This window comes from Mirounga angustirostris, unplaced genomic scaffold (assembly GCF_029215605.1).
Source record: "Mirounga angustirostris isolate CCGP_5_RB_7025 unplaced genomic scaffold, mMirAng1.0.hap1 SCAF_7, whole genome shotgun sequence".
In the NCBI taxonomy this organism is placed as follows: domain Eukaryota; kingdom Metazoa; phylum Chordata; class Mammalia; order Carnivora; family Phocidae; genus Mirounga; species Mirounga angustirostris.
The window spans coordinates 109,530,873-109,558,751 of NW_026991715.1; the positions used below are offsets into that span (position 1 = coordinate 109,530,873).

General features: G+C 43.4%; 1 protein-coding gene across 4 annotated transcripts in view; it reads right to left on the minus strand.

Annotated features, from left to right (window-relative positions):
- Positions 1–16,166: 16,166 nt before the first annotated feature.
- The window catches only part of GRIA1 (glutamate ionotropic receptor AMPA type subunit 1), a 296,889-nt gene continuing 285,176 nt past the window's right edge, over positions 16,167–27,879 (minus strand). For all 4 annotated transcript variants that reach the window (XM_045887676.2, XM_045887659.2, XM_045887668.2 and 1 more), the window contains 2 exons: positions 24,481–24,615; positions 16,167–16,466 (listed from right to left, as the gene is read on the minus strand). In XM_045887676.2, coding sequence (XP_045743632.1) covers positions 16,266–16,466; positions 24,481–24,615 — 336 coding nt within the window. In that variant the 3' untranslated portion in view covers positions 16,167–16,265. The remainder of the gene's footprint in view (positions 16,467–24,480; positions 24,616–27,879) is intronic.

Consider the following 27,879-nt stretch of genomic DNA (forward strand, 5'->3'; position numbering starts at 1 on the left):
ATAAAAACCAGAGCAGCCAAAGCCAATCTGAACTGCACACTGAGTGATTCCAACACTATGACATTCTGGAAAAGGCAAAACTATGGAGACAGTAAAAAGGTCAGTGGTTGCCGGGGGCAGGGTGAGGGATGAACAGGCAGAGTAAAGAGGAGTTTTAGGGCAGAGAAATTATTCTGTATGACACTGTAATGATGGATAATGATGGACACGATGGATCCTTTCATCCAAACTCTTAGACGGTACAACACCAACAGTGAACCCTAATGTAAACTGTGGACTTTGAGTGATAAGGATGTGTCACTATATGTTCATCAATTGACCAAATGTACCACTCTGCAGGTGGGTGTTGCCAGTGGAGAAGGCTATGCAGGCCTGGGGCAGGGGGTGTATGGGAAATCTCTGTACGTTCTGTTCCCTTTTGCTGTGAACCTAAAACTGCTTCTAAAAATTAACGTCTTAAAAAAAAAAAAAAAAACCAGAGTAGCAGTCTAGATTGGTAAATCCCTTGGTTGGAATATTTAGGAGATCTGCATTTTAGTCCTGGCTTTAGCACAAAATCACTCCTTTTGGGTTTTAACTCTAAGCACAGATTGTTCGCACCGTTTGGATACTTGATGCTAACTTCCTTGATGCCAATCTGAGTGGCCCAGACGGAGAGAGAATGGTTTCAGCACTTCCAGTCCCAATAACCGCAGACCTCCGGTGGTCTCCGTGGGGGCACTTGGTCATATGCAGAACCAGCCTGTATAATCAGTTCACACTGCCTTGCTTGTCACAGGGTGGTAGATTTCCCACCTCGCTTTCTTCTCCTAATTTCTCCAATCTCCCTCAAGGATCTTGGGCCTTGGAAACAAATGCCGGGGAAGGCATAAGAGTTCGAGACTCCCTGCCACCCACTTGCTCTGTGACATTGGATAAGTCCTGCTCCTTCTGTGGGACTCTGTTCCTTGTTGGTGAAATAGGAATTTGGACAAAATGAGAATTAAGTAATGTTTTTATTTTTAATTTTTTTGCATGAGAGCCAATTGAGGAAAAGTAAAATTATGAAGTTTGGGGAAATATGTCTTCCTCCCTAAGTCAGAATGAAAATGGGCTTTTGAAAGCCAAAAGCCAGCTGCAGCTGCTGAACTCCCCCTTTGTCTTCATAACTGACATTTGTCCCATATGAGGTCTAGAGTAGGCTGGCATTGTGCTAAGTGCTTTACGTGCTTGAGGTCATTTAGTCCACCTATTGTGGCAGGCATGGCTGTCCCCATTTTATAGATGAGAGGGCAGAAGCTCAGGGAGGTTAACTGACTGCCCAGTGTCATTCAACTCTCAGGATTTGAACACAAGACTCAGTATCCCCACTCCTAGCTACTGTGCTGCCTGCTTTCAGCTCATCCCAAACACGAAGAACACTTCTAGAGCTTGTGTTTTGTGATTCTGTGATTTTGTGGGCCCCTCCTCAGAACTGACTCTTTCGGTGGCCTTGGAGAAGAGCTAGGACTCAGCAGAGTGGAGATCAGACCTTCATACTTTGACTGATGACCAAATCCTACTTCTGCAAGAAAACATGAGCCACATGTGGATGTTGGGCTTCCTCAGCACTCCGTGTCCTGGCTGAGCTCCAGCCACTGAGAATGACAATGACAGAGACACCCTGCTTCCCCCCTGCCCATTTCCCAGACCGCTTCCTACTTGGAGACAGGACCCTTTCTCAAACTTCTCAACTCCTGATGAATGAAAAGAACAGAACATGGCTTCCGATGTTGGACAACTTTTGAAACCTCTAGCCTCATGGTTAGATGGTTAGGCTCTGGGGTCCCACAGACTTGGACCCCAATTTTGACTCTGCCCTGTAAGTAACTTACCCAAGATTGAAAATTATATTTTCTCTTGGCCTCAGTCTCCTTATTTATAATAGGAAAATCACAGTCTCTTTCTAGCATAGGTTCTTAGGAGGATTAAATGTATAATAATGCAAAATGTTTAACATTGTGTTAATTAAATATGAGTTTCTATCTTCTTTCTCATCTTGAAGTTGTGGGAGTTGGTGATATTGAACTAACTGGGGCTACATTTTTGGGGTAAAGTGATAAGTTGGGGCATGACTAGAATGCAGAGGAGGACACAAACTATGGGAGTAATAATAATACTAACGTTCCCTTAAAACGAGTGTCGCACATTGCAGTTTACAAAATGCACACATATACATACACACATACGTAGTCTTAGTTGATCCTTGACATGACCCCGGAGAGTGAGGAAACCATATCACATGATGTGTTATTGAGACCCTGGGGATGTTTATCTTGAGGCATACAAGATAGGAGGAGGTGAGAATTACCTTCTGATCTCTGGGAGGAGGGGGACACTTGGGAGGGCAAGCCAAGAACCAGTGCCTAGAAACATGTCTTGCAATTTTAAAGTCAGAGCAGGCTAAGGGCAGACACAGATACCCGGAGGAGGTGGTGAGTATCCATGTTTCTGGAAATACGCAGGCAAGAGGCATGTGTTAGTGCCCGTCCACCCGCCCTCTGGTTGCCTTAGTTGTGAGAATCCAGGATTCTGTGAAGTTGCACATGATTAACTTGTCAGGTAGAACATGATAATCCTGAGTCCTGGACATCTGCGATCTCTCTTCACCTTGCCCTCCCTGGCACAGGCAAGACTACACCTTCATAATAAGATTAGAACAGCAGGAATGTCCCTTCTGTGCGGTTGGGGCAGTGAGTCTGCTCCGTCTGCAGTCTTCTGACTTGAATTCCACATGGGCTTCTTGCTGCCGTTGCTCCTGCTGTGCTGGCAGAAGGATGGGCGGGGGTGGCTCATTATGCTGAAGCCAGAGGCAGGGGGCAATGGGAAGTGTGGGCTCTGGCAGAATGCCATCCAGCAGGAAAGGAGCAAGTGGTGGGGCAGAGGAGAAAAGAGCAAATGCAATCACACCTGCAGGTGGGCTGATCGCGTTCTGTGAGGGTGGGGACTGCCACGTGAAAAGAAAATGGCACCATTGACACCTGTCTCAGGGGGTCTGCAGGAGGAAGAGCCTCTGCAGATTTGACCGTTAAAGGAATCTTGGTTTTCTGTGCCAAGGAGACAGGCAGAGCTGCATGTAGAGACTATGAAAGCACAGTTCTTCTGAGATATAGTCCTTGAATTGACTATTCATTATTAATATTCATTCATTATTCATTAATAATAATCCATTATTAATTCATTAATTTATTGAGTACTGAACACATGCCAAGTTTGGTGAGGTAGTAGAGTAGGATTTCTGGTGCTGTGGTTAAAAGTTCTGGGTTGGGCTTGGACAACCTATAAATTCCTCTGAGCCTCTGTTTCCTCATCTGTAAAATGGGCATAGGAGTGCCTGCCCTCTGCCCCTTATAGGGTTATTGTGAAGCTAGAATGAGGCCATATGTGTGGAAAACATCTTTCCGACTGGCCCTGCAACAACCCTTTCTTTAGTGAGATGGGAGGAAAAAGAGGGTGATAAGTAACTGATTTTCATTGTAAATCCACATTTCTGATAAACGGATCAGAAGCTAGTTTACAAGGTCATGATTCTGGGTTCTTAATGAAGATTCAGCATTTATCTTTCTGTGGGTTGAGATTCACAGGAGTTTGGAGACAGGCAATTCTCAACTGCAGCCTGGCCCCACCAATTGGCAGTTCTGTGACATGGGGCAAGTTGTTTAACTTCTCTAGCGGCCCAGGTGAAAACAAACGTAATGCCTGCCTTTCAGACCATTTTTATAGGCATTAAAGAGAGGGAGTATATGTAATGCCATCAGGTACAGGAACTGGCTTATAGAAAGTTACATGTACCTGACTGAGAGCTCTTAATGCCTCAGAAGTTGAATAATCTGACATCCTTTTGACTGATATTCTTTAATTATATCTTTTATCACTATGTAGAATACAGAGTACAGGCTATTAAGGATAATGGCAGCACTGTCTCTAGCTGCATGTCCCACAGAAGAAAGCAAAAAGCTCTTGGTTAACACCTTAGAAAGCTTTCATTGCAATTACCTAGAAGGCTTTCCTTGAGGCATTCTGGTGAGCAGAATTTTCTGCATCTCCTTAAAATTTCTAGTGATGGCAACAAAAGCATCTGTTCTGTTAAACCACCATTTAGCACGGCTCTGCCTGCAAAACAATGATTCGTTTCCTTCTTTTTTACTCTTTTATTTGTGAGGCCAGCCCCTGGCCAATTACATCCTCAAGTTAACTGGTGCATGCTTTTATTTTTTCCCTCCACATAGGGGGTATCACAGGACCAGCAACTGTCTGGAGTTCTCATTTGATGGAGTGCAGAGATCAGGAGTCAAGAAGCTCACCTTTCAGCCCCAGCTTACCCACTTTTGCTTATGTGACTTTAGGTGAGTCTCTTGATCTTCCTAAGCCTCAGTTTTAATTTACAAAATGGCAGTAGTAGTCTCCACTCTGTCCACCCACCATTCAGGACATTGCTATGAATCAAGACAGGCAGTAGTTTTGAAAGAGCTTTGTGGCTACAGGAATCTGTGGCATTGTGAAGGATTATTATTTTGGAGCAATCATCACTCTAAGTAAAAGCATCAAACAGTGAGTGGAATTTCATGTATGAGCCAATGGGGTGGGAACAGATTTTTCAGGGGCTTCTGAAAGTACTAAACTGCTGCTTGACCTTGCTGGCCTATATGTCAGTATGTTTGCCTCTACTGTTTTTCTCTTTATGTATTCTCATTTATCTGTGCTGCCTCCCTTAAGTCCTCATGGGATTTATGCATTTTGTGTTTTACTTTCTATCAAAGGCACTGCATTTAATGCAAAGTTGATAGCTAACTGTAGGTGTCCAGTCTCTGCTTCAGAAAATAAATAAACATGAATAATAAAGCTCTCCTTCTCCCTGCAATGGTTCAGGGTGTGTGTGTGTGGAGGAGGGAGAGAGGGAGGGAGGGAAAAAGAAGGAGGAGGGAGGGAAGGGGAGAGGAGAGGGAGAGAGAGATTCTCTGATAATATACTCCTTTTCACAGGATGAAGAAAATAAAAATTTATGTGCAGAAAGGAACCCCTTTGAGACCTTATTTATTGCTTCTTTAACACTAAATCTTTTTCAGAGAACTCTCAGGTATGTGTGAGTTAACAGTCTCAGCATCCCTCAGAAGACAGGTCAGTAGGAAAACATTCTTTCCTCTGACAGCAGAGGGGAAAATGGAAGCCGACAGAAGTCAGGATGGTGACATTGCTGCCTCAGTACTTGCAGATGGGTTTGGACAGGAAACGTTTGAATTCAGTCAAACCATTTTGAAACCCGTTGCTAGCCACAGAAACCACTAATTAGAGCTCAATTACTGACTTTTTCTTGGTTATTATCCAGTTTCTAGCTGGTCACTGATTGATGAATCAGGATTGGTTGGTAGAGATGGAAATTAACTCAAAGTAGCTTAGGTAGAAGAGGTATATGATCAGTTCTCACCCCTGGGGGATCTGGGTCCAGGCTGGCCTCTGGAGCTGGGTCCAGGGACTTGATGACATTAGGACTCTTTTCCTCCATCTTGCATCTTGGCCTGAGTGAATTGGCTTTGTTCTCTCCTACTGCAAAAAAATCTTTCTCTACATGAGTCCAAAGATAGCCCTTGGATAATTTTAGCTTGGATTCAAAATGCAAAGGCCTCCTTCTCATCTGAACTTCAGATTAAAAAAATCTCAAGGAAGGATTCTAATTAGCCTGATTTGTGTCACAAGATCATGTCTAGCCCAGTCACTGTGGCCAGGGCGGAAAGGGACTATACTTGTCTGAGCCAGGGGTGTGTGGAAGGGCAGGGTCCTGGGGTTGGCAGCACAACCAGCACCCCTTGATTCCATGGTAGTAGGAGCAGCTCCCCAAAGGGAGGGATGACAATTGTGAAAACCCAGAGATGGCTACTGCCAGTACCGCCCCGGTGTCCTTCCAGTGGTTTTCCAGTAGCTGAGAAGTTAGTTTTTATATCATTGCTAAATGGTTTCTAAGCAGTTCATTAAGCTGATTACTCATCAAATGAAATTAACAGCTGCTTTTTGTTTTTTCCTCCCTAAATGAGCTCATGTCTAAAGACAGGTCCTCCAGGTCACAGCACACTTTTATTGAACGGAAAAGAAAAATGATTCTCTTTTCTGATCGTGATACCATGGCAAGATGAAGGAAAGGGTAATGAACAATTTTATTTCCCCAAAAGATCTAGGTAATGAAGTTGTTTTTTATTTTTATTTTATTTTATTTTATTTATTTTTTTTAATTGATTTTATTTATTCATGAGAGACAGGCAGAGGGAGAAGCAGGCTCCCCGCAGAGCAGGGAGCCCGATGCGGGACTCGATCCCAGGACCCCGGGATCATGACCTGAGCAGAAGGCAGACGCTTAACCGACTGAGCCACCCAGGCGTCCCAATGAAGTTGTTTTTTAAAAAAATGTGTTTTCCTTTTGGAATTGTCTAGATAACTGCTTAATCTTCCACTTCGAACTCCATGTATATCCATCCATAGGCTTCTCTGCTGAATGAACAATTTCTCCTGTCTCTTTGTGACTACATTTTAGGTAGGCACATTAAAGCAAGGGCTTCCTAGTCATAAAATTATGGCAGTTGCTTTAGGAGCTTTTAATTTTGCATTCTGAATCATTTGCTTACCTTCATGTGTCTCTACCCTATTCTCCAAGTGCCTCTTTACTATTCCTAGCAAAAACTAGTATCAGGAAAGCACCTGGTAACAAGCATTTTAACCCGTGTGACTTTGCCAGGTGTTCTTGCCGACCAAGAACATTTCTAAAGAAACTTAACTTTGTGGAATAAAAGGCTTTGTCCTGGATAAAAAATTTGGGGGACATAAACAGCAAGGAAATGTTTTGGCTGGGGGAAAATTTTATCACTATTCTGAATTCCCACCATTTGCCTACTTTAGATTTGAGACTAGTCCTGGCAACAATTTTCAACTGCCTCAGTCCAAAGAAAGCCTTTCCAGATCATGGTCCAGTTTATCCAGGTACACTTAACTAGCTCTATAAGCCAGATGAAAAGCCAGACATTGAGCTTTAGGGTTGTGTGAGTATAAGAAGGTCTCTTTGCTATATGCAAAGTACCCTGGACTCTGAGCCAGGAGAACTAGCTCCTAGCTAGTCTTGTTTTAACCAGGAACTTATACCACTCTGGGGAGGTCAATAATTCTCTAGGGCCTCAATATCACTTATTTATGGAATATAGTTGGATAAAATAATGATTAGATGATTTCTAAGGTCCCTACCATAGGAACTTTTCTGAGTTTCTTTCTTTTAGGTAAAACATTTATCCATTGGAAATGTAACTATCTCTTCCCAAGGACATGTGAGCATGAAATCAAACAGTATATGTCAAATGCCCAGCACAGAGCAGATGTCATGTAGATGGTAGTGGTAATGCTGATCATCATTCATGATTGTACCACATAGTTCCTGTAGGGTGGTATTTATGGACTCATGTAGTGTGCTATTCTCTTTGTTGGTAATAGTGGCCTTACTTGTGGAAATTGTCCAAATGTAGGCACACACATATTTAGATCCTTACATCCAAGGATCCCCTGCCATGTGATACATATAAGATACTATTATCAACATTTTCCATGGGCCAAAAACCCTACAATCCTTCAAGGATTGAGGAGAACCTTTTACTACAGCTGGGCTAGTGGATGTGTTGCAAAGCACTTATCCTTCCTCATTTTGTGTTTATGACTTAATTTATAAACCCATCTTGGTTCCTTTAATTGGCTAAAGACTGGGCCCAGAATCCCTTGCATCATGGTATGACACCTGTTGGTGCCCTGAAAGTCACTGTCTCCTTCCCTGGTGACTTGTATGGTCAGGCAAGTGCCATCCACAGGTGGCAGGTCTGTCCCCTGTTGGTAAAGTCCTTCTGGGGCTTTTTTTTTTTTTTTTGGAAATTGTCATGCAGTCAGATGGCTTCCTATGATCTATTATGAGAATTCCTGTGTTGTAGGAATTACACAAATTCTAGGTGGCTAAGGTTCCACTTCTATGTCTGAGCTTCAGTTTGCTCAGGAGTAACACTGGGATGGTAATTCAGCCTCACAGGCTTACTGCCATGATGAATAAATGAAGGGAGTGGTGTGAGGCACCTAGCACAGTGCCTGGCACATAGTAGGTGCCTCAAATATATGTTTCTTGTAAACTCGATACCTGATACCTGAATGGATTTCTTCCTCAGCCCCCAAAACTTCAGTTCCCTCTTTCACGATGAATTAAACAAGCGTTCCCCCACATAGTCCAGCCTTCTCCGTCATTGCTTGCCTCACCATGTGGTGCCAGCTACACTGGGTACTTGCCCTTTTCCCAAACAGACCCTGCCTCTTCCTTCCCTCATGAACTGGTTCGTTCTGTCCCCCATTCTTTGAATCCCTTCTTCTCTGTCTCTGTGTAGTGCCTACAAAGGCAACACAAGAATATCATCACTCCTTCTCTTATTTCCCCAGATAGAAAAGATCTCTTCCTCCTTTGGGCACTAAAGGGCATTTCAGTCCTGCCTCTCTCATTCATCAAGTCATTCAACAAGTATCTATTGAGGATCTGTTATATACCAGGCATTGTGCTGAGGCAACAGGGTCCCTGGTCTTGTGAGTGCGTATTTTAGATGGGGAGAGGCAGACAATAAGCAAGTAAACAAGATATTATTAGGTGGTGATGAGTAACGTGAGCCTGAGTGATGTCAGAGCTAGTCTGCATAGGGCGGAGAGGGAAGGATGTTCTGGGGGAGACGACATTTTTAGCTAAGACATGGATGAGGAACTAGCCTTGCAAGGATCTGAGTGAGGAGGGTTTCAAGCCGAGCAAACAGCAGATGCAAGAGCCTTGAGATGGAGCTAAGCATGGCATGTTTGAGGAACAGGACAGAAGCTGGGTGGCTAGAAAATAGTGATCAATGGGGGGAAGCTAATGTAGTATATTCAAAGTCTCCTTTTTAAAGGCTGGACACAAGGTGGTGAGTGGCATGTGGAAGACTGGACCCAGACACTTTGACTTTTTCCATCTATCTTCGACCTTGTGTTGTACTTAGTGGTGTTTATGAACTTTATTTTTTCTTCCTATCAACACTGTAAGACATAGGGCTATCATTATTTGTCTCCTTATTCCCTATGACATCTACCTGCAGATATGGGCATTCAATACCTATGTCTGTTAGAAGAAAGAGTGGATATTCTGGGATTAGAAATGAAGCTTATCCAGTGGGATATGTGGGGCTTGGGTAGGGCTCACCTAGAGGCCTCTCAACTGATTCTAGCTGCAGAGCCTCTTGCAAAAGAGACGGGGCAGAGCATAAACCACTTCTGCAGGCAGAGCCCCTACTACCTCCTGGACCACAGCTCTTAGTTCTGGCAGCCTGGTTGAATCCCCAGCCTTGGTTTCTCTGGGCTACGTAGATTGATGCTGTGGGCCAAACTCTTCTGACCTCAGCTCACTTCCCTAAACTCAGTTTCTTCCTTGACTAAATTCCTGTAACTGTTCATCTTCCCTAATGGTCCACCTGATTTAGGGTCCTTTACCCTTTTACTATTCAGCCTTGTTCTGCCATCATCCATACTCAACGTGCTATTGCAATGCTGTAATTATGTAAGACAGGGTTTCTCAACCTTGGCACTGTTGACATTTTGGGCAGGATAACTCCTTGTTGTGGGAGGCTGCCTTGTGTGTTGTAGGAATTTAGCAGCATCCCTGGGCTTTTACTTACTAAATGCCACTAGCACTCTACCCCTAGTTGTGGCAACAAAAAATATATCCAGACATTGCCATATGTCCTGGGAGGCACAAAATCTGCTCTGGTTGAGAATCACTGACATCTACAACTAGGAGGGAACTTAGAGACCAATTAGATGAATCCCCCTTTTCTCGTTTCACAATGAGGTCACTGAGGCCCAGAGTAGGAAATGTGTTGCCCAAGGTCACACCACAAATTGGCAGTGATGTAGGCAAGAGTCTTAATATTTTTTTCAATCTTATCCCACTGCTTTTCGGTAATGTGGTGAAATATTAGGAGGCAGTCAAGTAAAGTGAAAAGGTAGTGACTTTGGAGAGAGAGTGGGAATGGAATCTAGGTCAAGTCATTGATTGGCTGCATGACCTTGGGTTCTGAACCTCTCTGAGTTTCCATTTTCTCTTTTGCAGTGATAGTAGACCTAAGGGTAGTAACAAATCTCCACCTCACAGGATTATTTTGAGGACTAAATGGGATGTTTGTCCTAGCATCTTACCTGGTATGCATAGTGCTGAGCAAACACGCTCATAGTGCTCTCCTCCCTTGTAGTGCTATAAAAATGACAAGCACAGTATTGAGGAGAAGTTAGAGTTGTCCCAGTAGGATTAAGAGTGCCCATGAATATGAGGCTGGTAGGCAGTGCTTCCAGTGGCCTGTGTTAAAAATGCAGCTAGTGGGATTTGGTGTTTGTAATGGAAACAGCCAAATAGTTTTCCAGTTTGGAAAATAACTGGCTGTGTTGAAAACGGGGACTTGGGGCACCTGGGTGGCTCAGTCGTTAATCGTCTGCCTTCGGCTCAGGTCGTGGTCCCAGTGTCCTGGGATCGAGCCCCACATCGGGCTCCCTGCTCGGCGGGAAGCCTGCTTCTCCCTCTCCCACTCCCCCTGCTTGTGTTCCCTCTCTCGCTGTGTCTCTCTGTCAAATAAATAATAAAATCTTTAAAAAAAAAAAACAAAAACGGGGACTCATTTGACAAAGTTGTCCCCCCCACCACACCCTTTCCTGAGGAGATATCTCTGATAATTGTATGTTCTCTCTAACATCCTATCTCTGTCTTCCCCCAGCAGATTGTGTTACGACCGATATGCCTAAGGGGTAAATGAGTGTTCAGAGTCCAAGTCAGGGACTGTGCCTTTTCCTCCTCTTTACTAGATGAATATGATGGCATTTTCTCTTGGGACCATGGAGATTTGAATCCAGGTAACCCAGGTTCTGATGTTAGTCTGGCCATTGAGAAATAACCCTAATATAATTCTTTGTAATTTTCAAAGAAGTTTTCATGAGCATTTTCTGTGTTCCCCAGGCTGACAGAATTGTTGTGGTTCTCAATCCTGGCTGCACATTATAACCACCTATGAGTTCAAAACAAAACCAGACAACACCAATGCTCTGACAACTCTGCCTCAGCTCAGACAAACTCTATTTGGACATGAGTCTTGGGCATTGGTGATTTTGCTTAAATTTCACTAGGCGATCCCAATGTGCAGTTAAGGTCCACTATCACTGCTTATTTTGACACCAGATATCCCATTTCTTTGATGAGAAAAATGAGTTTCAGAGGAGTTAATTTTCTTGTCTAAGCTTGTAAAAGAAGAAGGAAAATAAACCAGGTATTGTGAATCCTAATCTAGGCCTTTCCACTATAGCAAACTGCTTCTCCATTCATGATGTGATCTGGAAACTTCAAGAAACAAAACATTTTTGAAAATTACAAAGCACTGTAATAAGGTTATTTGTCAGTGGCCAGACTAACAGCAGAACACAGATTACCCGATGGTCAAATATCTATAGTCCCAAGGAAGGAAAAAACTCATCTGACAAAAAAGAAGGTAGCTTCTTAATTCAAAACCTCAATTTTCTTATCTGTAAAGTGGGGTAGGAGTGTACTGTCTAGACATTCTTTCCTTGAAAGAACATTAGCATTTGGTAAGGAACTTGCCATTTTGTCTCTTAATTAAGGTAAGTTGAGTTTTGACATTTCAGTGAAAGATACTCATCCTCATTTCTGTAGGGCATTGCTGACCCTCTCTTGGTGTATATTAGGGTGCTACTGAACAGATAACCTGAATAGGGCTATAAAAGATGCAAGATAAAGTAAGGAAAATTAGTGGACTTAGTTAACTTTCACACCTATGGCATCTCCTTGGCAAGGGTTTGTCCCAACTCCAGGGGCAGTCTAATAACTGTGGGGATACTGTGACCATTAGGAACTCCTTTCTGTAGCTGAGACAGTCCATTGCCCTGTACTTCCCAGAATGGATCCTGGTCTTGACCACACAGAAAGCTAGCTCTGCTTTCCCCAGAACAACCCTGAAGATCCTTCTCCAGGCTCAATCAACTGTTGTGCAGGGGACCTGCTTCTCAGTCCCCTTTCCTTGCTGCTCCTTAACCTGGATCTGTTTTAGAGGGGCTAAAAGTAACTCTCCTCTTCTCCCTTTTTGCAGTCCTGTCTGGATCAGTGATCTCTCATACCCCAGAAAGATAGGCTGGCTTTCCCAAGGGTGTGGCAGGTATAGCCTTAACCATTTTTTTTTTTCCCCCAGTTACTTTGGCATTACAGGAAGGTAGAGAACTTCTTGCCTGTTATTTTCCTGGCCATGATACATCATGACCTGGTTAGCAGTAAAATGGGTAATGCAAAGGCTTTGGATTTAGGTAGACCCAGTTCAAATCCTGGCTCTGTTACTTCCAGGAATGTGAGCCATTACATCATCTTTTAAAGCCCGAGTTCCTCTTCCACAGGGCCCTTCCTTAGAGGGCCACTGTCATGATATAGAAGGTATGAAGTGTGCTTGACGTAGTAAGTGCTTAATACATGGTAACCTGTGCTCTTACAGCTGTTATGATCATTATCTGAACTATATGAAAGTATAGTGACAAAGATGAGTTTTCTCTACCTGTTAGCTGCTGTTAAAGTGTTTCTTCATTCAGAGGCACCTAGGTGCTGGAGGTGACTGCAAGTGGGTCCAAACAATTGTTGGAGCTTCACACAAATCTGTTAGCTTCCTCCCCTTCCCTCAACCCTTTACCATAGAGATCGTAGTTACTGCCTGAAATGCCACAATTAGAACTTCATTCATTTGGGGTGCCTGGTGGCTCAGTCGTTAAGCGTCTGCCTTTGGCTAGGTCAGGATCCCAGGGTCCTGGGATCGAGCCCCAAATCCCTGCTTGGCGGAAAGCCTGCTTCTCCCTCTCCCACTCCCCCTGCTTGTGTTCCCTCTCTCGCGGTCTCTCTGTAAAATAAATAAATAAAATCTTAAAAAAAAAAAAGAACTTCATTCACTTATTTTAGACCTCTCACCCTTGTTAATATGCAAAATTCCCTGGAAAAGAAAACATTTGAAGCTTTTCTTAATTATCAGTATCTAAATGTCAACAAATGTCAGATCCTTTATAGAAAGCCCATCTTGCTGGAGTGAAAGAAAAACTTTCAGGCAAGAATGAGAGGGTAATGTGGTCTGGGACCAAGATTGCCTGTTTTTAAGCATGGTCTAAATTGGTTTTGGTTTAACTCTGCACATCACAGATATACCTAGACTCCAGTTTGGGGGTATCTGGAAGACCTACCCCATGAGCCATCCAGTTCTCTAGTACTGTGACCATTGTATGTCAAACCCTGCCCCCAATGTAGTTGGAACAGTGGCTCTTGGAAACCATTATCACTTGGTCTTTTTTTTTTTTTGGTTATCCTATTTGAATGCGTAACTCAGAGTGAACTAGTTCAGCTGAAATGACTTGTTTGAGAGCTGTTTGTGAATAAGGAATGGTGGTTACCATTAAAAATGTACTAGTCTTAGGTTCAGCAATAAGAAAGTAATGTAACCTCTAGAGCTCTGGCTTCAGAAATGGCACAAAAATGGAATGGACAAATATGAAAAGTAGGTAATGGATCCACAGTGATTTAATTCTCGGTGATATTTTCATTTTATGCAAATACCAAAAGAAAAAAAAAAACCCTGGCTACTTGAAAGAAAAACAGGAACCAAAATATTTAGTGTTTGATCAAGCAGAAATCCTTTCACACATCTGCTAAGAGAATTAAAACAAATATAGATGTTAAATAAAAGGCCCAGGTACCAAAGAGCAAAATTTAATGAAAGCCAGAACTGTTAAGTATGGATTCCTGTTGAGAAAAATGTCAATCTCTTTCAGAGTTTTCCCATTGCTCTATTTTTAAGAAAAGTGTAGTAAAAATACATAATACAAGTTAACTTTTTTCTCACTATTGTTTTCCCCGTCACCCCTCCATTGACAAAACGCTTCCTCCTCTGGAGTCTTGGACCCCCATACAACATAGACCCTCATTGTTAGCTTAGATGATCTCTCCCTCTCAGATCATGTTACTGGTGAGCTCAGTGGCTGGAGAGGCATCCTACCAAAGGCAAAAAGTCTTTGAAGCATGTTGATGGTAATAGGATTATTTCCAACTCCTCTGAAATGCACTCTCTAATGGTGGGTCATATCAGATTCTGCAGTGGTAGGCTAAGGGATGAAAAAATATCTGGTGGGAGGGCAGGGGATGGGGAGGACATCAGCTGGTGAAAAGTATAAATCCATCTTGATGGTCCTACTTCACGTACCATGCCCACACTGATGCGTGAGAGACTGGACAGCACTTGAGTTGAAAGAGTGAAGAGTTTGATTTGGGGATGGTTCTTTGCTATGGTTGATATTAGGAGAATGGGAGACACATAGAGATGGTGGGTGTCCAGAGATAATCCACTGATGAAGCCAGTCATTCTGCACTTACTTGTCGGTAGGCTCCCAAACCTTTAGTTTGTCAGTTGCTAATGATAACCCCTAGCAGAGAAGACTAGATAGAAGTAGGGGGTAAGGAAACAAGCTAGAACATGGTCACCAATAAAAGCTAAAGACACATGGCACACACTGAATCATGCACCTAGGAGAGTGGCTGCTGGACAGCAGGAAGCCAATTGCACCAAGAATGAGAGCTGGGATCTCCAAGAAAGCTATGTGCCAGGAACCCTGCTCCCAACTAAAGTTGCAGTCAGCCTGGGCTTCTCTCCATGAACCCTGTCACTTCTCCAGTCTTGCTTTAGTTCAGCTTTATAGTTACAATCATGGGCATATTGAGTCTGGACATTGGAAAAATACATCCTCATTCTGTCTTAGCCAGGGGGAAGGTCAGCCTTCTTGGAAGTTGGGGTCAGTGATCTTAAGGTCCCCTAATGTCATTATCAACTTAATTCATCTCCCTATCTTCCTTAAAGTTATTCATCCTTGGGCATTTTACTTTCTAAAGTGACAGAATGTTACCTGGCCACATGCTAAAACAACACTTTTAAATGGACATAAAAATCCAAGTTCTCCAGGTCAGCAAAACCCTAAGCTTCATATTTGGTCTCTTAATCCTAGGGCAGGGCACACCATGAAAGGTTCTCTTGCTTGTGGGCTTCCATGATGCTTCCTCTTCCAAAATTCTTCCATCCTTTATTTTGCACTTAGTTTGCATAGCATTTCCCCCCATATCAGAGGCTCTGAAGAGAGAGTCTACTCCACAGTGGGGTTCCTGCTCAGATGTCAAGCAAATGAAAAATGAGAATCATGGGCAATATCTCCCTGGCTGTCAACTATTCCCAAGGCTGTACTTGGTTCAGGAGGACAATTCAGCCACCAGAGTGCCTTTGGGCTTGAGCATAGCAGAAAGACACAATTCTCAGGCTGAGGTTGACTCTGTGAAGACACATACCATTCCACCTAAGCCTATGGGATGGCTGTTACACATTAAAGGAAGCTTTCTATGAGCCTCCAGCAATAACTTCTTGAGTCCTCCTCTGACTGCACACCTGCCTTTGCCCTCTCCACCACCCTTGGTCTGAATTGCTTTTTGCACATGTCCTCAGCTATATCAGTGCCTAGGAAGTGCCCTTCCTGGGGAAGGCAGTCCACTTCTTCAACAACATCCATCCTCATCCATGGCTTGGGGCTGAGGAATGGAGAGTAACTTAGAGAGCTCCAATGGTGAACTAGTTTGAAGGTTGCTTTTTCCCTTTTGCTTGCTTGTATGGTAGAACGAATCTTTAATCTCCAATCTGAAAACTGAAGAGACATGGGTAGGGAGTTGGGAGTAAGAAGCCAGGAGAAGGAAGGGGCCTAACAGAACCTGCAAACCATGGATGTTAGTAAGAAAAAAAATATCGCACACACTAAGACATATTAACAACCGAATAAAAGAAAACGGTACAGTTTCCTCATTAATGTTCCTGTGACTCCATTTCAGAGACACAGGCTCTATTAGACAGGGTTATTCTCCCCTTATTGCGGTGCATTGTTGTTTATCATCCTCACTTAGCAAACGGAAAAGTGTGAAAGAACATCAAAAAAGGAAAAGGGATGGCAAAATGATTTTTCAATTCTTCAGGACATTCTGTTGAATCATCTTCCTTGTGGTCATGGTGGTTGGTGGCGGTTGCATTTCATTTTATTGTTTTTGGCACTGAAGGGTTTGGGATGGAACTGGGGGAGCTTGAGTATGCTCCCCAAGGGGTCTCCATCTGCTCCAGTTACAATCCCGTGGCTCCCAAGGGCATCCCTGAACTGTGGCTCATGCAGGGAATCGACTGCATGGACTTGGGGAAGTCGTGGCTGACTACACGGCCATTTTCTCCACTACCGCCACCGCTGGTTCCTGCCCCACTGTTACGTGGGAGCGTCGATGTCCGTATGGCTTCATTGATGGATTGCTGTGGGATCAAACAGAAACCCTTTTCAGGAGGACCGGGGGTTCTTCCCCAGGTCCTTGGCAGTGATTGGCAAGGAGAATGAGTCAATGCTGGCCTTAAAATCTCACCCCATCCCTCCTCCCCATCCAACTTTTTTCCTTATCTGGAATGCTAACCTTGGCCTCCCACAAACACACAAAACTGCTGTGTGGCTCTGGACAAGTCTAATCTCCTTTCTGGACCTCTTGTGCTCTCTGTGCAATGAGGTGTGTTGGACTGGGTGGTCACTAAGATCCTTTCTAGCTCTTATATTCTGTGATTTCTAAAGATGGAATATTTCCATGGTAGTATTAATGATAATAAATGTAGCAACATGACCAAGTAGAAAAGTTGTGGAAAGGGGTTTGGGAAACTTGGGATTTTAGTTTTGGTTCTGACATCAACTAGTTGTATGACCTTGTGCATGTCTCCTTACCTCTCTAGATTTTTAATTTTCCATGTTTGTAAAATGTAATTATCTATACACCTGCAGACTTCTATTAGCAAGAACAGTGCTAGTGCATGAAAAATTATTTGAAATTTTTTTTAAAGGAGTGTGTTGTTGTTGAGTTAAAATTTAAAACTACCCCTGATTTACTTCAGGAAAAATCCTATCCTACCTCTAGTAGCCTGTGTTATGGGAATGTAGGACTTATTTCAATAATAGTCAAAATGTAATTGGAAAGAAGCATGGGCTAAAGAAAATGAGAATACATTCCAAAGATTATTATCTGCATGTCAGCTGTTTCCCACCAGTATGTATAACCTGACTTCCAGACTGACACATCAAATCAGCTCTACTTGTGATTTCCAGAATATTGGAATTCTGGATATGAAAAGGATTCCAGTATCACCCTGGGATCAGATGGGTGAAGTGGACTGTTCAAAACCACAACCTGGAATTAGAACCATATCTTATTAGATAAGAGTAAGGGTTCTGTTCTGAGTTCCTTTGGAGAAAGAAGCTTCATGACATGAAATCCAAACCCTCCTCTCTTCCTGTCACTTCTAACCTCCCATTAAGAGATACCATAGAATTTTTGAAGTGGGGGTTGGTTTCTTGGGAATCAACATAAAGAAGAATTATGTGTAAGTTGAGAGTTTTCTGAGACCAATCCTACCGATCCTTCAAGGCTCATTCTGTTCTCACCTCCTTCTTGAAGCCGTCCTACACTGTACCAGCAAGTATTTGGCCCCCCTCCCCCGCCCAGTCTAGTACTCCTACATTATACATGCTTTTGTAATGGTTCTGCTTCTGCTATGTCTGGAGGAGGGCAAGGTTCATTTCTTCCCAGTCCGCAGCAGTCTCCCATAGTGTCCACTATATAGTTAGGTGTTTAATAGATATTCTTAAACTTGTCTAAAAAAAAGTCAACCACCTAGGACCCTTCTCAAAAAGTTTATGAGCTTTCTCCTCTGCATATTGCCATGATTCTAGCCATCAGAGAAGTCAGTCAATCTCTGGTGGCCAGACAGACATAAACAGCAGTTTGGCCTAATTTTTGTTTCTACTATATTATGCTGAGAGTCTCCTCTTAATTCTGGCAATTCTGACAATATTTTTAAGTGTTTGTTCTTTTTAAAATTCCTGATTCAGACAAATTTGCTCCAAAGGTTGCTCTACCCATACTGGTTCTGCCTTCTTAAACTTCTTTCTTTCTTTCTTTCTTTCTTTCTTTCTTTCTTTCTTTCTTTCTTTCTTTCTTTCTTTCTTTCTTTCTTTCTTTCTTTCTTCCTTCCTTCCTTCCTTCCTTCCTTCCTTCCTTCCTTCCTTCCTTCCTTCCTTCCTTCCTTCCTTCTTTCTTTCTTTCTTTCTTTCTTTCTTTCTTTCTTCTGTTCTTTGATTTATTTTGATTATCCTCCACTCAAGAAGAAGTGTGACCTTGATTGCATTCTTCTAAGTTAAGGCCAAATAAATACTACTGTGATGCTTTATGGGGGAAATGTGAAAAGAATACCCAAGAAATTAATGGTTGCTTGTTCTCACTTGTGTGTGAGGGAAGTATGGAACCTTCTATGGATTAGCCTGGAATGTTTATCTTCTATGATTTTTTTCTGCTACATCCCTTTAATTAAAAAATAAAGTTTAAAGCTCACACAGATCATCTTGGGCTTTGTTTTTCAAAAGGTCTCATATATTCCCGTAATATTCCATTGAAATTGGTGGTATTGAGGAATTCATCTTAAAGGAGAAGATTGGCGGTATAGTCAATATTGGTGCCTACCAAAGTCTGAGATAACTTAACCAGGCCTGTAGCTAAAACCCTCCAAATCCATACCACTTGGGAGTGGTTTTCCAGGAAGCTGGGGGCTTCTCTGTGGTCAATGACTCCATCTTCCCATCTACAGTGAGTGCTACCTGCTTACTGGCTTCCTTTCTAATACATTATGGGATCTCAGGAAAAGAGATGAATAGAGTCAAAACTTGGGAGTGCAAAGCAATGCTAAAAATGACTAGATCATTAGTTCCCAAATTTGACTGCACATTGGAGTTATCTGGGGAGTTTTGGGGAAAAAATACTGATGCCTGAGACATACCCTCCAAGATGTTGACTTACTAAGTGTGGTGTGTGGCCTGGACATCTGGATTTTTGAAAACTCTTTAGGTGATTCTAATATGCAAGCAAGGTTGAAATACACTGATCTAGTTTATATCCTTCACTTTACAGAGAAACTGAGGACTTATGACTGACTGACTTAAGGTTAGAGTTATCAGTCCCTTAATGTCAAAGTGGATGACCTCCTAACTATACCCCCTGTAGCTAAGCTCTCATAAGCTCATATTATTCCTCCCCTTGCCTCTGGGAAATGCAGTTCTCCCTCATCCATCCTTGACATACCAGCCATTCTTAAAGTTCATCCTTTCAGGTGTGTCTGAAGCTGATGTTCAGGGAGAAAAGTGTGAGTGTAAAGTCCAACCTCAAGTTGCCTCTTCAGAGACTCATTTCTCTAACTGTGATTATATCCTAACTTCTCAGCCACTTGCTTTTCCAAGGAAAGTATCCCCAGCCTCTGCCCATCCTAGAACACCATAATAAAAGCTCAAACTGCAGTGATGACCTCCTACTAGCATGTATGCTAAGAGCCAGAGTGACTGCCTACTGTGGAGGATGCACCCCTGCATTACCAAGTCTCTCAGCTGCTTGATAATTCTATGGAAATGCACAAAGCCTCAGCTGCTATGGCTTAACCACAGCTCATGTCATACATACAGTTATTTTCTACAGGGAGCAAAGTGGGCAATAATAAAGACGCTGGTTATCTTTAATATCAGCTAAGGACTCAGTTCTGGTCTTTTTCCCCCAGGTAGAGGAGAGGCACTGAGGATCTGAGACTTCAGTCTGGACTGTGTCTTAGGTTATATATTTTTGCTACTATATGACCATTCAGATTCTACTCATTGGAAAAGTTGTCTGAAGTCCCTCTCTGAGTCCCCAGCTCTCATGTTCTTCCTGCAGTCTTCCTGTGCTCTGGTCACCCTGGACTTCTTCCCGTTTCTGGGCAAAGGTTATAATTTTTGGGTCTCTGACACACGTGCATCCTTTGTAGGCATCTCTTTCCCCCTGGTTAATTCCTTCCACATTTCAAGTCACGTAGACATCAGTTTCTCCGGGGAACCCCTGTGACCTGCCCCAACCCTCATTCCCTGATCAGGACTTGACAGCCCCAGTATTTTTGTTCAAATCCTCAGTGAACATGTAAGTATTTGTTGTTGTTGTTGTTGTTTTTCTGTCTTCCCATTACACTTGTAGTTTCCTGAGAATAGAAGCTATGTCTGTTTTGTTCCCAACTGTGTCCCCAGTGTTGAGCAATGCCTAGCATGAAGTGGTGTTCAGTATGTCTTTGTGGAAGGAACGCCTCCAGGGTGTCTTCCCACTGTCCCTGTGACACCTGCTGTGTGCCCTGCTTGTGTGACATGTCAAAAGGGAAAGGGACTCGACAACACACAAGCAAAAGATTACCTATTATGGATGGCCTCAACGACTACCTCAGGAAAACCTAAGGATAGGGCTGCATCTTATTTGTCTATGCACTGTGGCCGCTGCTGGAGGAGACACATAGTAGGTGCTTACAATGATCTGTTCCTGCATTGGAAGTCTAATTCCTGTTTCTCCAGCTCCTAGCTTGTGTGACCTTCCTAGGACAAGCTCCTTAGCTTCTCTGAACCCCTATTTCTTCATCTGTAGAACTGCAAGCACAACACATTACAGGCTTAATAATGTATATAAAGCACTCTGAACATGGAAGTTACTAAAAAGATGTCTTCTTCCCTTCCTTTCGTCTTTCCCTCCTTCTTCCCCTTTTCTACCCCCTTCTTTCCCTTTTTTCTCTTCCATGAACAGTGGGGAAGGGCTCCCTGACTACTGTTGAGAAATCAGGGGTTGGCCCTGAACTATGTTTAGAGGCTCAAGGCCTTAAAAATTAGCCAAACATTGTGATCAAGGAAAGGAACAAAAGGGAAAGTTCTCACCAAAGGCCTGTGACACTGTCAACATGGCCCTCTGTGTGAGGTGGAGGCTGCATGTCTGTAAAGAGTTAACTGCCTCTGGGGAAGGCTAATTACAGAATAATAAAGAAAACTGCAAAGCTGTGAAGTCTGAGAGGCAGGTGAATGGTATCCTACTTTTCTCTTTTGGATAAGAGAGAAGTTGATGGAGCTTCAAAAATGAAGGGTTGGGTTGATTAATAAAGATAGTAGAAGTATCTTTTCTGCAGTTGGAAGATTAAAAATTCTATTAGGAGCCTTGGTGAATTGGGCAGAGTTGTGCCAACCAATGGAATTAATTATAAAAGATTATGGTGGAAGACCTTGGATGAATGATTCTAAGAGATCCTGGTGTTGGCTTCTGAGAAATTCAACATCTTTGTAAAGGGAAGGGTACGAATGTCCCCAAGAAGTTATAACCTGCCTCAGTGGCCTCCTCTAAGTATTCTTGTCTTAACCTGAATGTTGTGACTTCAGTGGTGAAAGTCATCTGTCTAGTTTTAAGACAGTCCTACTCTTTAGCCACCCTGGTACCATTACCTGACACTGACCATGATTAGTGGGAATGGTAATCCCATAGGAAGGGCCAGAAGTCCAGGCACTTCCTGCTTGGTGGATGTCTGCTCTCATCAGATTTTATGAGCACAGATGGGGCCAGAACCAGCTTGGATGATGCTGTCTGTGCTTCTAGGCTGGGTGGTCTTGATGGTTCTATTTGCTTACCCAAATAGCAGCTCTCCCCCATGCATCACCTCAGCCTTGAGGAGATCTTCTCTTCTAGGTACAATTCTACATTAGTTTTACTAATAGTTACCCTATGTGTGCCAAATGTCCAAAGAGAAATTAGACATAGTTTCTTACCATCAGGAACTTAAAAACTATATAACTCAAAAAACCTAGGACATATAAGTAGGGGCAATAAAAGGAAAGTCTTAAAAAGACTGTAGCTGGTCCCTAATAGGAAATATTATTATTATAAATTCTAGTTATCATTGTTAGTACTGTTATTTATCGAGAGCTTATCATGATGCAGGCATTCTGCCAATCCCTTTATATCCATTTCTCACAGAAAGCTCACAACAATTTTATGAGATATGTACTGCCACTAGCCCCATTTTACAGAAAAGGAGGCTCAGAGAGTTACTGGAACTTGTCCCAGATTACACAGTTAACAAATGGAACAGGCAGGGTTTATGCTCAGACACTCAGTCTCTAGGGGAGCCGTGAGAAGGAGCTCCTGTGATGTGTACTGGGCCAGTCCTGGGCCCTTGGTTTAGGTCACAGTTCTCATGGAAAGTTTTGGGGGTTTGTAAATGTTGTAGCTCACCTAGCTCTTTTTCTGTTCCACTCTTTGCCTCCAGAGTGGCCTTTCCTCACTTTGGAGGGTAAGATAGGAGAATATTTAGGTTTATGTTTTGGATGGAATAGGCAAAGAAATCTTTGTTTAGGTTCTAGGAGACCTTTTTGTGTTTGCCAAGCTTCTTGGAGGTCTACCCTGGGTTTAGGGTCTGAGGCCCATGCTTTTGCTCTGCTTTGTCCTTTCTGAGAAGACCTGGTAGTGGGTGAGCTGGTTAAGGGTAGGAAAGAGGTGTTCCTAAGTCCCCTGGCTAAATACCATCATACTACCATCCCTTAATTGTTCCTTGTTATTGTATCTTAGTTACATTGCCTTTTAAATAGGCTCTATGGGCAGAAGACAGGGAGAGAGATTAGCCTGCATTAAGGCACACCGGTGGGAAGCATGAGGTGGGTGGTTAGAGTACATAGTATGTAAGGAGAGCAGATTGCTTGGGAGGGGAAAGTAGGCTGGAGCCATGATGTGGAAATGTTGAATGCCAGGACAGAAGGTCTGAATGCCAGGACAGAAGGCCCTCCTCCTCCAACTCCCACTTTCTGTGTACAGAACTGAATACAGAGTTTCCAAACAGGGGAAGCAAATGTCCAGCAATCTTCAAGAGTGACCCTGGAGATGTGTGTAGGGCTGTTGGCCCAAGGCAGGGAGAGGCTAGGTAGGAGGCTGTGGTTGCGACTCCACAGTGGGTGTACTGAGCTTATATGGACTTCTTAGGGCCCATTCTAGGAGAGCAAATCCTACCAGTGAATCTTCTTAGTCTAGTCAAGCCAACATCACACCCTAGGTTACATTGCTCAGAGTGACTGCATTTCTCTCCACCTTTGTTGGTCTGAGTCCCACTCGTCCTTCCTCTTAATTTTTGCCTCATCCTGGGAGCCTTCTCTAATTCCCTCTTCCTCTGTATTCCTATCGACCTTCCTATCTATAAGTTGCTTCATGGAGTAATTTTTCTGTGCAGTTTTTTTGTTGAAAGTGCCAATGGTCACAGATTGAAACTCAGTCTTCTCTGTCTCATCATGATGTCTTGCTCATGGTATTGCTCACATAATTCATACTTGCATAAATATTTTCTTATTGAAGCTAAATGAGGAAATGTGAGGGGTCTTGAAGGTCATTTATTCAAAACTCCCTTTGAGTACTGGAATCTCTATCTTCCCCAAGAGTTACTCTTCCTCTACTTGTATACCTCCAGTGATGGGATGCTTGCTTTTTATTGGGATAGTCCATCCCATTTTGTGGTAGCTCTGAAAGAAAAGTAGATCTCACTGTGTTAACATTTGTTCTCTATAGCTTTTAGTCATTAGTTCTTGTTGTACACTTTGGGACCCAACAGAACTAGTCTATTTTTTTTCCACCTGAAAAGTCTTCATATTTTTATAGAAAGCTCTCTTATCCTCCATAATTCTTCTCTTCTCTGGTTATTTGGCTTCAACTATATTTGATGTGGTTTGGGGTCATTTAGCTAATCTGCTTATCCTCTGTGCATGATCTTCTTTGCCAAAATCTATATCAAAATACAGTGGCTAAGAAAAGACCTAACTCGGGCGCCTGGGTGGCTCAGTTGGTTAAGCGACTGCCTTTGGCTCAGGTCATGATCCTGGAGTCCCGGGATCGAGTCCCGCATCGGGCTCCCTGCTCGGCAGGGAGTCTGCTTCTCCCTCTGACCCTCCTCCCTCTCATGCTCTCTGTCTCTCATTCTGTCTGTCTCAGATAAATAAATAAAATCTTTAAAAAAAAAAAAAAAGACCTAACTCACCAAGCATGGCAAGATTATCTATCTTGCAGAAGATAGACATCCCTTCCCCTATTTTGGGAGCTATACTTCTGTTAATGCAGCCTCAGGAGAATCTACTTTTGTAGCAACCACTCTTGCCTCACACTGTGTTGACTGTCCACTTAAACTCCTAAGTTTTAATCTCACCACCCCATCTTTGGCTGGTGCAGTTGTTTCCCAGGCCTATGTTTACCCTGACACATCCCATCTTCCTTCCTTTCTCATAGCTGTCTCCTTTCTTATCACCTTCCTCATCCCAACTTTCTGCTCCTTGCCTCAAACTGACCTCAACTTCCTCTCACTACCCCCCCCCCCCCGCCCCTGCTTCTAGTACAGGGACTCCCAGGAAACCCAGTGATATCACAGGATGGGGTAGGAAAAAGGCCTGGGGAGACGATGCCACCTTCATCCGCTTGGATTCACTACGGGATTTGTAGCAGAACTCGATTAAGGCAACCAGCATGGCTAGTCCAAGTCCTCCGATCAGGATGTAGAACACGCCTGCCACATTGCTGAGGCTCAGGGCGCTCGTCTTGTCCTAGGAAGAGGAGGAGGGAAGGGGGGAGGGGAAAGAGCAAAGTGAGCCAAAAGGCTAGAGAGCATCCAAACAACAGCATTTTTACACACATACACTCAACCCCGTTACCCTTTTTAACCTTCAAAATAGCTGGAGAGGCTTTTTATTCATTGACAGAGTGCTAAATATCCCTAGGAAAAGTGTGTGTGTATTAACAATATTCCAAAGCATCTCTGATTATGTTTAATTTATAATTACATTTTCCTCCCTCCTCAATGCCTGTTCTGGGGCAAGAGACACCACAAGAAATTCAGGGCAGCTTCTTTCAAAATCTGCATCCTTGAGCTTACCCTATTCTTTCAGAAAACATGTACCTTCCTTTTCAGCTCAGTTCCTGTCCCTGACCCTTCTGTTGTGCAAAGCCTGAGCTTTGCCTATTTATGTCTCTGAGTGTTTTTTTGAGTTGGCACTTAAAATGAACTTCTCCCTAGATGTGCCTTTAATTTCAATTTAACAAGGCAGTCATTGCCCACATAATAAAGACCAATCAATGTATACCTTTAACTTACTGATCTGAGCCCCAGTCTAGGGACAAAGGAAACTAGGGGGCTTGGAACAGTAAAATGGCCCTGAGATAGAAAACTAGCTCTATTAAATCCTAATAATTATGTTTAATTGGTGTCATTTTTCTGTTGGAGGTGCTTGCTAAAAGACACTGCAGGCCAATGCAGGTAGCTGAATTTAGAAATCTCTGCTGCCTATGGTAAAAGATCTTATACTGGTTGTGGATGAGCAGAATCGTGGAGCAGATTGCTTAATTCCTAGGGCTGGGGGACAAGTACCCATCTCTAGGAGTTGGTGGACAGAGCTCACTTTGTGGAGCCTGAGAAAGACCATCAGTCTGCTGAGACTCTCCCTGCATCCTGTCACCTCCAGTCGGGTTCAAAACTGGGGGACTGGGGACTGTTCCCAAGCAGTAAGAACAACCAAAGGAAACTGGTGGTTATGATGGTAGTAACAGCTCAGAGAGCGGGGAAACTGCTCAATAAAATTCTTGACACAGGCAAGTGAACATCTTTAATTTATATCTTTAAATCTTGGAAGAATACTCATCCCCGGATGTCATGGTGGTGCTAACATCTTTGTTTATATTGTTTGCTTAGGTACGAGTTTTTCATTGAACTAAAATGTACACCTCAACTGGCACAGATACACGCCGTGGTTGGTTAGTTGGTGGTGCAGGACAGGATATAACTTTTAGGTCTCTGCATGGGCTCTTTTTCAGGTGGGGAGGGAGGCGAGTCACACAAAGAGTGAACTGTCTTGCCCCAGGGACTCCTTTGACATCTGCCCATTAGAATCTGGGTATGTGGAAAGGGGTTTGTTAGTGACTAAATCAGTGGGCTCTGCCCTAGTTCTACTTGGTGCATTGTACAGGGTTCAGCAGGGCTGAGCTTGGGCACCGCAGCTGGCAAATAGCAGCATGCCTTCCCTCCCCAGAAGCAGCCTTGGCTAGCAGAGCTGTAGGATTATCTAAAGCACACCCCTTTGGTGGCTTCCTGTATTGCTAAAGCAGATGGCTCTTGAATATGGGTTACACTTGGCAAGGCATATTCTGGCTTGGGAAGCAATGGAAATGATTATTCCAAGGGGTAGAATTTCTCCTGCTCTCGTGTAACGGCCTGATAAGGGTTATGTGCAAAAATGAGTTCAGTGCTTGGTTCAAGAGTTGGCGGAACAAGTAAATTCCCACTTGGCATTATTTTTCAGAACACTCAAAATGTCTCCCTGTTTGTTGTTCAGGAGGTCTGTAATTCTGCTTCTGGAGAGTAATTCTTCAGAGTCCTTGGAGCATTTATGGTTAGTAGAAGTTCCAATAAAACTCTTCTGTGTGGAACAAAAGAAAAAAAAAAAACCACCAGGCTCTTCTGTGTGGACAGGGCTAGGAGTGTGGTGGGGAGGCATGTTAATGCATCATCAGCTACAAGCTTCCCAGCTATGACCAGGGAGAGGGGAAAGATAGAACCCGAGTCTTCTGAGCACCCTTCTGGAGGACCCCATTCTCCTCCCATCCCATAGCAGCTATACTCCCAAAAGCCAGGCAGCTTGTTGGTGGGAGTGAAAAAGTCACAACTTGTCTTCTGCCAGGAAGGAGGGAAAAGAGTGACAGCACTGAGAAGAATGACAGGTGAAAAGAAAAACAAAAAATCCATTTTTCAGAATTGTTGGGCTTGTCGTCATGGTGATGGGCCCCCCCTCGCCAATCTGTCCCCCTTAACCTGTTGTGTTGAATTGCTGCCTCTCTCATGTGGAAGGGAGATGTTTTCTTTTTCACATTTTTTCTTGCTCTTCCCACATAATGGGGAACTGTCCCAGACTCTCTCTGTGTTTCTGAGCCAACATCCCTTCCAAGAATCTGGCTTGAGTCTTCATGAAGAAGTTTGATCCAATCATGAACAGGAGAGGCTTGAAGTAGAAAGTTCCAGGAAGAAGCCAAGGCCTTCAGCCATAAGACCTCCCACAGAGACTGGTGCTGCCCATCATGTAAGGCCTGCTAAATCTGGACAAAGCTCCAGGTTTCTCCAACTGCTTCCATTCCTTCTTATCTTCCTGTTAAGACTGTGAACTCTTACAAAGCAAAGGCTACAGCTCCTGCTCTTCTTTCCATTCTGTAGAGATTGCACACATTTTCTGATGTCTGTACAGCTGGACTTTTAGGGGCTGCCTGCAATTGTTTCACATGCTGAATCTGTGACCTGACTTGCTTTTCAGGTCCACCTACTAGCCTTTCTGCTACAGTAGGCTTTCACTTGTGCTTTTCCAAAACTTAGATTTTTAGCCCATGAGTTAAAAGTCTCATTTTCCTGAGGGGTTGGTTATTTCCTAGGAATACAGACTCAGTGGTTGGCTAGGCATACTCACTAGCCAGGACCAAAGTTTGGAAGCTATGGGGAGGTGGATTTGATTCAACTAAAGGAAGACCTTTTGACTCAACAGAGCTGTCCAAAAGTGCAACACCCTGCCATGGATAGTGGTGAGCACCTCAAACATGGATGTATTCAGAAAGAAACTGATGAGGTCACTTAAGGGATTCAAGCACTGGACAGAGAGTTAGATGAAGTGACCATTGACACGTGCCCCAACCGCAAGAGATTTGAGGCATCTAAGGAGTTCCTAGAGGGCCTGGGATCATGCCTTTTATAAATTCTCCCTAGAGACTAACCTCTTTAGGGGATGCAAAAAAGGAACTCATGTTAATTGGCAACTTCTGCTGTTCCATTTCCA